Source organism: Echiichthys vipera (genome assembly GCF_963691815.1).
Source record: "Echiichthys vipera genome assembly, chromosome: 10".
NCBI lineage: Eukaryota > Metazoa > Chordata > Actinopteri > Perciformes > Trachinidae > Echiichthys > Echiichthys vipera.
Genome location: NC_139835.1, coordinates 18,876,656 through 18,890,050, shown reverse-complemented (window position 1 = coordinate 18,890,050; position 13,395 = coordinate 18,876,656). Strand labels below are relative to the sequence as shown.

The following is a 13,395-nucleotide window of genomic DNA, read 5'->3' as shown; positions in this document are numbered from 1 at the left end:
TAGTGTGTTTTAACACCTAGTTTTCACCAAATAATGGGCTTTTTATGATCTGCTCTAGCTTTTATGAGCACCCTCAGGCCAATGTTCTGCTCACACACACTAATGAATTCTACTTTTTAAGTTATATTTGCAATTCAATGTGTTAAACCTTCAAATCTAACAATAGCATGGGCAATTATACAAACTGCCATTTTACAATGTTGCAAAAGCTTTGTTGGATAAGATGCAGCACTTTAACAGAGAAAATGATTGCATTTTGTGTACTGTGTCTATTACTATATATGAAAGATAGCATTGTCCTAATGCAGGCCCTTCTGGCAATGTTGACACTGTTTAGACTTCTAGAAAAATCCAACTGCAACTACATTACATTCACTTGGCAGACACTTTTGGCATGCACATACTATGAGAGTAATTTGGGGTTCAGAGACTTGTGCAATGACTCTTCAACAGGGGGCAGAGGAAAGACTCGATTGAACCACCAACCTTGCAAATAATGGCCAATAAATGGTCAACCAACTGTGCAACAGCCACCCTAATGCTACCAGTGTGGTTGTCTCACATGGATATAATATAATTATCACAGAAACAGAAGACCCCAATCCAATATCAATATGAACTTTGCACATCCTGTACCCCCTATATATCTCAATATTTGTGCATATCCTGCACATACCTGTATAGCTTTCCGATTCTAATACACTTATTATTTTCTACATATTTGGTCATAGTATTTGTTATAGTAGTTAAATTGTACATGTATGATATTTAAAGGTAATTTTTCTATTCTATATTTATGGTTTTGACTTTTTATTTATTTTTAAATGTATATTGTACCTACCAAATAGCAAGGCAAATGCCATGTATGTGAAAACTTACTTGGGAATAATAATAATAAAAAAATCTGAGTCTAAATAATGTGTTTCAATATTTCTTATTACATGCCAAGCAGGTTAGTTAGGTATAATGATTTCAAAAGTCCACATTAAGATTAAGATTAATTAATAAATTATGTATTTTGGTGTTGCCCTCATCTAAGTATAGGTATCATAGTTTTTGTTGTTGTTTTTTACCACTCATCATATTACTACTACTACTACTAGTATTGCAACTACAGCTACAGCAATTACTAGTGTCACGTATTATATTATTATTATTGTTATTAATAATAGCCCAGCTAAATCTCATGATATTCATAACCAAGAACAGTGTCAGACTTAAAAGTTTGCCACGCAAACACTGTGCGGGGTCCACCGTTTTCTTTAGGAGACTTTTGTTTTCCTATAGGTTACATAAGAACACTTTAGTCATTTAGTTGCAACATAACAACATTAACTTGCAGTGGACCTCATTAGAGACAGACCTTAGTCACCGTGAAGGCCTGGCGGTGCTCAGGTTCCCATGTTGCTCTTTCAGCAGACACTCCCACTTGACTCACACACACACAAGAGGACAGAGCAGCAGTTCTGCCACAGGCTGTCGAAACAAACTCCAACTACAAAGGTAAATACAAACGCACTGTGTTTCAGAATACTTGGCTGCGATTCGCTCACTTTTCCAGGGCCATTATTTGGTCTCGCTTGCTTTTTCACTAGCTAACAACGACTGCTGTAACTTATTATCGTGATGAACTGCAGGCTGTTTAGTGTTAGCATCCCCAGCTAGCGGTTAGCTTCTCATGGCTAGCTGGTTGCACGGCGATGCTAACCCTAACTTGTTGTTAGCTGTGTGCTCCAGTAATGCATTCTATGGGTTGAGAACTTGTATAGGAAAGTTACAAACATTTGCTGTGATGCGTTTAGGTAACCTCCGATATGAACGTTGCCTCCGACAACAGACTGAAGTTCTTTAGTTTGCTAACATCAAAAGAGCTACGTCCAAGTGTTGAGCGTTAGTATGTGGCAGTCTCATTTATGTTGCTGTTTGTCACACTCAAAAAGTTACATGAAGTTAGAACTAATAATGCACTCCAATACAGCAACCTTGTTCATTTTTTATCGAGACTGTCTTTGAGAGGATGCAGCTTTAAATGTTATTTTGGATGCAGTTATTTGCAGAGCTGTTGCATTTAACTGAAAGATGTTTCAACTATTTTGTCCACCCCCATTTAGCGCTATAGCAGTGAAGTATATACCACATACTATTTGAGACATTATAATTCCTCATCAGCCTCACAAAAGCCTCCCTAGGTTGAATCAAAACCTGAACTTGTTTGTTTTATTAAAAACTGTGCATTACAGCGTTCATGAAGGCAGCATTTGTAGGAGGCACGTTGTATTACACTGCATTAGTTATAGTTGCATGTATTTTTATAATATACCAACTGAGTGTATAATTGAATCCCATCACTGTTGTCAACAGGTGGAGAGGTTATCTGGGTCTCCCAGTAACTGAATATCCTACAATCCCTCATCAACATGGGGGCCGTCATCTCACGGTGGAGGGTTTGTTTTCAAACCTTTACTGATTGTCTTTGTATTTCATGCGTCGGTCATACAAACTATGTCATTTTGCACATTAGTTATAGTTTTGCTTTGTCAAATAACACATTTTAGATGTAATTGTTTTACTTTAGATAGCCGGCTCTTAACAAATAATTCTACCACACCATATTTTAGTCACAAATGGTTGTCACATGAGAGAGATCTATATCAAATATCACAATTTAGATGCTTATGCTACAGTAAATCTCCTCCTGGCATCACTATTCATTGGCATATTGGCATGTAAAGACTTAACTATATTATCACCAAAAACGGAAGAAGGCACACATGACACATACAGAAAATGTGGAAGATGAAACAGGAAGTTTCCAGTTATACTCAAGAAATCTTTTGCAGAAGCAGCCCTGTTATTATGGCAAATGTCCTCATTTCTTCTCTCTGACTTGGATTTCATAATGTTTGCATTACAGGCTAAACCATCCACTGTGGACATTTTGGAGGGAATCGATAAGGTATGCTTGTCAGATAGATTGCCAAAAGTGATGTTTGGAATTCTTATTCACATTTAATTAAAAATTTAGTTTAAGTTTTTATTTAATTTTATTTGCATGTAGTGTGAGATACCCTTTTGTGCATTTACCAAAGTACAACACATCCATGCTCTAGCTTAATGTTTTGTCATGTTTACTGCCCAACTGGCAATATGAGTAGGTGGATAAAAACCCACAAAGATAGCTGTGAAGCCTTTTAGGGGCCATCCACACCATAACAGAATGTCTTTTTTTTAGCATTTTCAAAATGATGCTGCAATTTATGGCCTACAACTGAACACAGACAAAACAATATATCGGCATTAAATACGGCCATTAGCTGCGTTGCTCTCTAAATATCACTGTATCACTGATTCAGATAGCAAATAGTCTAAATATTCATTTTAAGAAAATAGTTTTGATAAAACAGTACAACAATTTCCCATTATGGTATTAAAAAAGAGGGAGAACGTGCCTCAAGCAAGAAATTCAACAATGTTTTCTTTATTCTCTTTATGCCCTGTTTACATTTGAACAGAAGTAGAGTTTTTTACAAAGAGTCCCTTGAGGTTGGATGCATCCAAGCTTGCAGAAGGCGCCCACTGTCAGTCTAATGAGCGAATCACAAATGAAGCATTATCAGTAAAACTGACCAAAGGCATATGTCAGTGTCATTAAAGCTCACACAATCCAGAAACCCCCACATGTTCTGTACAGATTCACTCGACATGGACCTGGTACGATTAGCGATTTCAAATGTTCACACTTTAGCACTACAGTCAGTGAGACAGTCCTATCATTTGACAGTATTGTGTGTTTATTTCACAGATGCTTAGTGTATATTAATATTATGAAAAGTCAGGTTTTATAAGCATGCATTTTTTAACCATAATCAGATTTTACAACAAATGCCAAATCAGCTCCTCATTTGCTGAGTGATGGGGCTTTACTGCTCGTCTACTGTTAAGCTAGTGTTGTGCTATTTTCAGCACATGTCCTTGGAGCAAGAGACTCTACACATATACCGAAGAGGTCAGGTGGCATTGACGTTGTGAAGAGTCGGTTGTTTGGCCTTTTAATTTTACTCCTAGAAAAATCCAGTCACCTATTATACATAAATATTTTGCCTACGAAAATGTTTTATGTGCTTGATTGCACGGCACATATGCAAACACGTGCATGATGTACTGTAAGGCTGAATGTGAGATCTGTTTATCCAGTTTTAGAGTGACAGACACACATGTTACAGGAGAATCATAGTGACCAGAGTAGGTCCGATTCTGTCCACCGGGTATTTATGGATGGGCTTACTCAGCACTTTGACGCATTGGTGTAACTTTTCAATCCGAAAAAACAAAAGATGAATGAGCAATTTGTTAACTGCCAAATGATAATGAAGTACTTACAGTACAGTACAGTGGCCTTGAGTTTGAGTAGGATTTTGACCAAAGCATTTGTCTGGTTTGCTCCCCCTAGTTAATGTCATGTTTGAATAATAATTCTCTGATATGCTGCATGTTCACTTAAAAGTTTCAGTCCTGCAAAGACATCAGTAATAGTAAGTCAAGTTTAATAGTTATTCCTAATAGAATTTGCCTCCATTTGCATCTATGTAAAGACATTCCATCACCACTGTTGATCACATGACATCAAGGCAGTGATAAAAACACAGGAAAAATAAAATGCTCTCAAAAATGTACAATATCCAAAAGCTGCAAAACAAATAGTTATTTTAACTAGAGGCTTGTAAAACATTTAATTTACACTCAATAAATTTACAAAATATTTGGGGAAAGATTATAAAAGAATATGGCCCAGTCCAACTGGAAGAGCCTGCTGTGAAACTTAACTTAAACATTAATTTAAGGATCTAGACCTGAGGGCAGAAGCAGGAACCATAAAGAGTTACTTTGACTCTGTGAGATGTTGTGTGTGGGGGATGTTTCTCTTTATATAATGTGTCCAGGCCACAAAAATGTATGTAGAAGGAAAAAAAACATTTTCGTAAGTAATTATGAGCAAGGAACTTTGCTAATCATTTCCTTAGTCTTACTCTCACTCTCCCTATGGAAATCCTTTTTTGTTTATTTTTGGGTATTTATCGTTGGGTCATGTTAGTTTATATAGCGGAATTTTGCTACAAAAAGAGGAAGTTCTGGTTGGTTATACAATGTTATCACAATATTCATAATTTAATAATAGATAATGGAAAATGTAGGCAAAATCACACAGAATAATCAAACTGATGCTCAAAGCAATGCAATTGTTATGCATTACATTAGACCAAGCTCTAAATATGTGTTGAACAATAATTGTTATTAACCACAGTCACTGTCTTATTAATAGAATCATATTTGGGTACTTTTTATAATGCTCATTTCCTTCCTCCCCCACAGGATATACAGATTCTTGAAGAATACAGTGAGAAGTATCAGAGGCAGTTGAAGATATGGGTCGGGCGACTTCTTCTGTACTCGTCTCTTCTCTTCTTGCTCACATGTATAGTTGTGTATTTCTGGTACCTGCCCGAACAGTTGATGGGACGGCTCATATTGTCTCTTCCCTTCATAATATTTCCCTTATTGTAAGTGTACAAGATAGTCAGCCACATTTTCACTAAACTGTAACCACAGTGTAACTTAACAACTGTCGTTTTTTCTTTTCCCTTTAGAGTTTGGTTACTTCGCAAAATGCTTATAATGATTTTTTCACGAAGAACTGAAAGAAATAGTAGGATCATTTTTGCTACTTATGCATAATTTACCACATAACAGTCATTTGTGTGTTGTGTTCAAACTTTTGTTGGGTTTTCAAGTAAAAAAAAAATATTTTATTTCTTTTTCAGATGAAAAGTTAGAGGATCTTAAAGCACAAAAAATGAAAATAGTAAGTGGATTTTTTATATTTCTCCTGTCTCATACAGTAAATTATTGATTGACTTTTAATAAATGGATAACTTTAATAATCCCTGGAGGAAATCTAATCGTCATAGCAGCCAGATATATTAAAAATACAACAAGTACATTAAATACAATAAAATACACTAACAAGTACATGAACAAGGCATAAGGTGCTGAGGATTAATAACCTTGTTACAATAAAATATATTAGTGTACCACAATGAAATATACTAGTATCCAAAGAGCCACTGATTAATAGTAATCATATTAGAATAGTAAAATATCAAATCCATAATTTAAAAGCAATCCAGCTATGGATATAGTCGAAATATCTTGTTGTTACTACAAATGAATCAAGTTTAGTGCATGATCAGTTCAGTGTCTGCAGTCCTGGCAAAAGCAGATGTATAAAATAGATTCTGATGAGACCCGGCAGGAATGACCTCTTGTATCGCTCCTTTGTACAGTAGGGTTGATTGAGTTTGTTGGTAAAGGTACTCTTTAGCCTAGCAGCTAGCATGTCATGACATGTGCATGATCTCCAGCGTTCTGTCCTCTGCCACCTCCTCGACTGTGACCAGCTTAGATCCAATGACTGACCCAGCCTTCTTTATGAGCTTGTTCAGTCTATTGGCGTCCTTTTTATGAGTGTGCTCCAGCAGGCAGCTGATAAAACAGACTGATAGAACATGTGGAGCATCTTGTTGTATACATTATAGGACCTGAGCCTCCTCAGAAAGTAAAGCCACATACACGAACTAACGTCAGTTCCAGTTTGTTGTCCAATACTTATAGGATAGGATTTGACAATCTCCACATCAGTCCTACTGATGCAGTCCGTAGAAGGCGGGCTGCTTTCTTTGTGGAATCAACCAAGATCTCCCATGTCTTAGCCACATTCAGCTGCATGTGGTTCCCCCTGCACTCCTCTTCCTGGCCACCCTCTACACGCCACACAATGGTAGTGTCATCTGAGAATTTCTACAGATGACACAGTTCACAGTTGTGTAGATGTTGAACAGGATGGGAGATAGCACAGGCCCCGGGGGGGCCCACGAGACGGTCGGACACACAGCTGTGTAGCCTCACAAACTGTGGTCTGCCCGTCAGTTCATAAGACCATGGCAGCATCCACCTGTATGTCCTCCTGTTTGTTCAGTCTAGGCTGGATATAGAAGGCACTCGAGAAACCTGGACAGAGTTGCTCCATAATGATAAAAGTACTCAATATAACTTACTTTGCACTGTTTTTATCATGTATCATGATAGAAAATGAGACTCCAGCACATAATTCTTTTTTTTCATGCCACAAAGCTGAACAGTCAAGTTATATGGGTCTTTTCATGTTACCAGTCCCATACCCATTTTGAACTGATTATCACACCTCAGCAACTAATTGCTCAAAATCATTTAATTAAAAAAAGTAATATATATATGAAAGTATAAGGCCTTTTGAGCCCATTCATAGAACAAACAATTGATTGGCTTTTCTTTTAGCAGATGAACAGTTGGTCAGGTGCTGCTCGACGTTTTTAGAAAACCGAATTATTTTCAGAGATTATGTATCACCGCCACACTGGGTGGCAGTTTAAGACTAGGTTTTTGACGTTTTTGAAGTTAATATGAAGCATGGTATATTCTATTTAATATATTGTTACATGTAGGATATGTTTAGACTCACCATGTCACTCAGTGTAGCAGTAGTAGTTATAAAGCCATTACAAAAATTGCACCACTTGCACCCAAGAGATTTTCTCTCCAATGTCCCTGAAATTACTTCTGCGAGCTTGAGAGATCTGCAAAGTGACATCTCAAAAAACAATTGTCATGCATCTGTGGCTTGTACGGTGGTCAGATAAGTGAGAGAAACCCATTATAAAACCCATAATCTCTACAGAACACATTGTAATTTAATATCTAGTGGCCTCCAGTGAAGTGAAAACTTGCACTTCATTCTTCCAAGTTATGCAGGGAGAATTGTAGTATTGCAATACTCTCAGCATATTGCAGCAAGATACATGCTGATCTACGATCTGTACAAACAGCTTTTGATTTGTACAGAAACTTAACCCAGTAAACCAGTCTGCTAATGTCACTTTAATTAATAGCATTTAGTGCAGGAAAGAAATAAATCTGAGGAATAGCTTGTCATCCTCTGTCAAGTCTAATAACTTTCAATAATTAGGGCTGATGGATTTTCACACTCCCCATTATCGAAGTAGTGAACGTAATTATTCTTCATATTATATGTAAACATTTAGAAATGTTTGGTACTTAAATGAAGATGTACAATTTAGTGAAATAACTTCTCCGACACATTTACTTGTAATGTTATGGTAGTCGATTCTAAGATATTAATGTGAGTTTATGAAACACCTATTAATTACATTTGGTGATCATCAAATAATTACTCGGCAGTAGAGTTATTATTAAAGGAATCATTTGCGCAATGAATGTATTGGAACAATGATGTAAGAATTTATCCTATAACACCTTTTTTAATTTCTTGTTTTTTCAAAGCTTGAAGAAGTGATGGAAACTGAGACATATAAAAATGCTAAAATGATTCTGGAGAGATTTGATCCGGATTCCAAGAGAAAAAATGTGAGTTAGTTTGTTTTTACTTTGTAACATAAATAACTGTGTCCATTTTTATTCCATAATAATAAATCCTCTCTTGTTTTCTATATAAAGGAGCTTGAATCCACTCCAGTTGGATTGCAGATGACTCCAAAACCAGGACAAGGTAGCGATGAGTTCTGAAGCATTGTTTTACCTCCTGTACTTCTCCTTTGGAATTTATTAGTATTGTTAAGCAACCTGAAATGTTTTCTGTGTTAAGAGCTCCGCCAGCGCAATGTCATCCCAAAGACCCCCTTAGTGGGGAATCCTGCGAGCGGAGCTGCTGCCCGTCCTCCTCTTGCCCCTGGGCCCAGCTATCCTGGACGATCTTCCCACTCTGCTCCAGGTGGACCCCCAGAGAGGAGCCTCTCTGCTATGGCTGCTCAGCAGAGCTTGATGAGGAGGCCTGTGACCCCTGGAACACCTGTTCTAGGAGTCGGTGAGTTACCTGCACACAGGGGGACCACATCATAATGTGGTCGATTAAGGTGTGATTTACTCTTCCCTGGCTCTGTTTCCCCAGTTGCTCAAGGCTCTGTGGTGTGTGTTGTCAGTAAGGGTGGTATATGTTATACAGTAGTTGTAATGGGTAATTGCATGAATGTAGTTTGCAAATATCTCACTAAAAGGTCCAACCTTTCTCAAACAAGTGTATAATTGTGAAGTAAGATTGAACAAAGGTGATAGCTTTTGAAAGAGTCAAGATTATGATGCTTGTGCTTTACATCTTTGGTTGCTTTTAGAGATTTCAAAAGCCAGCCAGCTAATATGAAACACTAAACTTTCCATAGAACAGTTGATGTGTATGGAAGATGTCGGTGGAGTGAGTTATTGAATATTCAATATAAATTATTTCTGGACTATGAACACTCAATAGAAGATGCAAATAAGTGCGAACGTTAAAGGAAATGTGTTCCTAAAGGAAGCTGCATGCTTTAATTGCCATGTGGAATGCGAACTGTGAGGTATGCACGAATCAGGATTGCATTAACTATGATTAATTAACCAGACCTGCGTTTGTTCTCTGGGCAATGGTGGTGGAATCTCACTAAATGTCTTTTAATGCTTGGTGAAATTGCCTTTGGCATTGGGAACACCTTGCAAATGGTTTACATGACTTGATGTTATCACCTGCTTCTGCTGAAAATTGAAAGTGAAAAGCAATTTGATACAAAGAGTCACCACTGAGTTTCCATATGTTGGTAAATTAATAACCAGCAGGATATTGAGACTCTGCCAAGTCTCACAGAAATGACCAGTCATCTTCCTATGATTGCTCTTGATGTTAGATTATATTAATTACTACTCACCAACACAGCAGGGATTCTGGACGTGCTTTGCAAGTGAGATCCAGTGTTTATTCATTAAGAAAAAGGGGCAGGTTTTTTGTAAAATTCATCATGGTTTTTGCAATAAACTGTGAATCTCAACCTCACAATTTCACTTAGTTTTTACTGTCAGCAGCCCCTGTTTGATGCAGTTTGTATTCAAGGCTACAGACTGTGTCTAACAGGCATTGATGTCGTGCTTTAACAGGGATGCACCCCCCAGGCCCGCCCCTGGCCAGACCTGTGGTCCCGAGAGAAAGAGGCGCTATGGATAGAGTCATTGAGTATCTTGTTGGAGATGGTCCTCAAAACAGGTACACGGCCGTCCTTTTCAGCAATACACAAATGTGTGTATATTTCTTTGGGAAAGTAAAGTGAATATATTTAGCAGGTTCATCATCCAACTTTTGGATAAGAACTGAATAAGTGCTGAATTATCTTTTATGTAATATAATGCCAGTCTCCATGTACTGTACGCTGTCTTAACTGGTCTGTCGTTCATTCCTCCATAGATATGCTCTCGTCTGTCAGCAGTGTCTGTCCCATAACGGCATGGCATTAAAAGAGGAATTTGAATACGTTGGTAAGACTTAGAGAAACACAACACCCTTTGTCAGTCTCAATCAAACACTGTGCCTTCATCTGCCCTCTAGCACTTGGCAGTGTAGTATATCATATAGCTCTTAAATGCCTCTGCTACTACCGACCCCTGTAAGCAAAAAACGCAACAAGATTGAATATGCAAACCAGTGCTACACATCAATCTGAAGTGTTTATGCATCTCTGGCATTTTCTGTCATTGGTTCATATTCATGTATATTAATCTATGTCTGTTTGGAGAATGTATTAGAGAAGTGACAAACTATATGTATGGTGTTTCATTTTTGTTGTTTCAGCCTTCCGGTGTGCATATTGTTATTTCTTGAACCCCGCAAGAAAGACCAGGCCTCAGGCACCCAGACTCCCCGAGGTCACTGGCGAGCTGAGGATGTCATCTGAGGAACCCACACCATCACCTGCTGCTGATGTAGATGGCGACCAATCCATTTTAGGTGATAATGACACAAGCAGGTTTTATCCACAAGGAATATACATCTAAAGTGTGATGATCATGCATATAATCAAATGTTAAGATTGAAAATTATGTTGTACATATATACAGTAGTGTCCATTTGATACTTACGTTTGAAATCTGTGCAAATCTAAACAGAATAATAATCTCTATCAGGGCAAACGAAGCTTGCTGATGTCTCTGCGGACACAGACACCCAAGAGTCAGAAACACCAACAAACACAGAGCCCACCTCTGCATCAGATGGCCAAAGCACCCCAGAGTCACAAGATCCGCCCTCTGAAAAATCTGACGAAGAGCAAGACGTGTCTGCCATGGAAGTGGAATAAAAGAGTGGAGTAGAAATTTCAACACAAGTCAGGCTGGAACTTTATTTTTTCTTTTTTTCTTTGAAGAAATGCGATAAACTTATAAGTAAATGCCGTCAGTTGGATTAACACAGTAACAATTCAGCAGTTGTTGTGATTTTCAGCTTACAGTACACAATGTCCTTTCTTTTGAGAATTGCTTTTATAGTTCTAGCATTAGTAATGAAATAAATAGTAGATCTTAAGCACTTGGTTCAAGCGACAAACAACCTACCTTTCCTGTATGATTACATGTCCAGCCCATTCTCATTACCTCTTAGTCAAAGCAATAAGGATTATGCTACATGAACTTAGTTGTGTTTGATGTTGTGTATTTAAAAAATATTTTCCAGTGCTTTCTTCTTCTTTCCAAATTTTATTTGTTTGTGACTGAATTTCTAGCATCTGGGTTCATTGGAAACTGTGGCAACAAAACAAGAAATATTTTGTGGGGGAAATACATTTTTATTAATGGGAAACTATTTATATATATTTTTCTATAATGCTGTGCCGCTAATGACAGTGTTGGTTGGGGTACGCTGCAGCTAACAACATGTTTACACAATGGTACATAATAAGAATGCACATACAGTGCACATGTATTTATTGCTTAAAAGGAGGAAAGGTGATTTGTCAGTACTGTGCTCCTGCCGTAAGTGCCTTTTTTATTTTGAGTCTCCACTTCAGTGTTGTCAATTAAATCCTATTTACATAAAGGCAATACAGTCATTTAACTGTTTACACACTGTATCTGTTTACTTGATGTCTGGATCCCTGTTCTGTATAAATAATACTAAATAAACTTTAGAGAACATCTATAAATGTGTGGTCATGATCTCATTCATTCATCCACATAGATATGGGATTATTTTAAAGGTACACGCTGGAGAATTATCTGACTTATGAAAGCAAGTATTGCAGGATTTGAAAAGGTCAAACATGTAAATAGTGATGATGACAATAGCTCCAATGTATTCCTGCTTTCTTGATTGTGTCATGTGTTTTAAATTGCTCCCCCATTTCTTCTCCGGCCAGCTCCTCTCCAAGGAGCATCTTTAAACAGTCCATTTTCATTAGCAGGCCAATTTTAGCTTGTGATCATTTTATTTTAGCTCATTGATCATTTCAGACAGCGTAAGATAATGGTGCTGACACAGAGCCCGACCAGTCTTGATTGCTTGACCCTCTTCATTTGCAACAAGAAAGTCATTGTGACTACAAAGTTGCTCTCAGCCATCACATGACCCTTTTCCCCTGAAGATAGACCGTAAACTATCGGTAAGGTCAACACCCCACATCTTCTATGGGTTTTGATAATGTATGTTTACAGAGACGTGACCTCCTGGGCCTTGTAATGCATCAATGTGACATCGACAGTAACGCCTGATTCCACCGCATGCTGGTTGAGGTTGACCTCTGACAAGAGCCAAACAGGAAAAAAAATGGGACATCAATAGGACAGTGTTTGGATGTTTTCACACCTCTGGGAGGTTGTCTACATAGCCTGCACATATGTGCATCATCATAAGTAATATATCACAAAAGATCTCTTTGGTTTGAAAATGTTTGTGTCATTTTTTTGATTCAACAGCGCTAAATCATTTCTTGACAGGAGAATTATTATTTGTGTGCACAGTTTTCAACTCCAGCATTCAGTTTTTTTTGTTTGTCTTTTTCTTATCTATAAAATGCATGAAGAATTTCACAGAGAGATGAGAGATCACAAGCTATCAGCAACACTGGCAAAAGTAAAATTGTAGTCAGTAGTTAAATATCTTTTTATTATAGTTACTCCAGTACAAGCATTTGTGTGGTGACATGATTTTATCAGGTCTATTTAAGTACAATCAATTTTTGGGATAGCCTTCTTCAACTCTCCAGTCAGGATGTTTCTACTATATGTTTGCACCTATCTGAGCGTCATCTCAACCTATTACGTGAACAATACAAAGAAATACTCTCTACATACTATGGAAACAAAAGATACACTCAGGTTTTGGAGTCCAAACACTCAAAGGATTACCTCTGGATGGCTATCATGGAGACACTAATTGATTTTCAAGGATGACAAATGACATACAAAGCCCCAGTGCCAGGGTAATTTTGAGCAAGCGATGAAAATGTACAGTGGGGCTGTCCCAAGGTTCATAGT

At 37.6% G+C, this 13,395-nt stretch overlaps 1 protein-coding gene across 1 annotated transcript; it reads left to right on the top strand.

Moving 5' to 3' along the window:
• Positions 1–1,431: 1,431 nt before the first annotated feature.
• Positions 1,432–12,055, top strand: lnpa (limb and neural patterns a). Its single transcript, XM_083921005.1, has 13 exons — positions 1,432–1,503; positions 2,362–2,444; positions 2,915–2,956; positions 5,371–5,558; positions 5,646–5,704; positions 5,820–5,860; positions 8,395–8,478; positions 8,569–8,620; positions 8,717–8,935; positions 10,033–10,138; positions 10,337–10,407; positions 10,721–10,876; positions 11,053–12,055. Exons 2-13 carry the CDS (start codon positions 2,418–2,420, stop codon positions 11,223–11,225), a joined length of 1,218 nt encoding a protein of 405 aa, XP_083777131.1. The 5' UTR covers positions 1,432–1,503; positions 2,362–2,417; the 3' UTR covers positions 11,226–12,055.
• Positions 12,056–13,395: the final 1,340 nt, after the last annotated feature.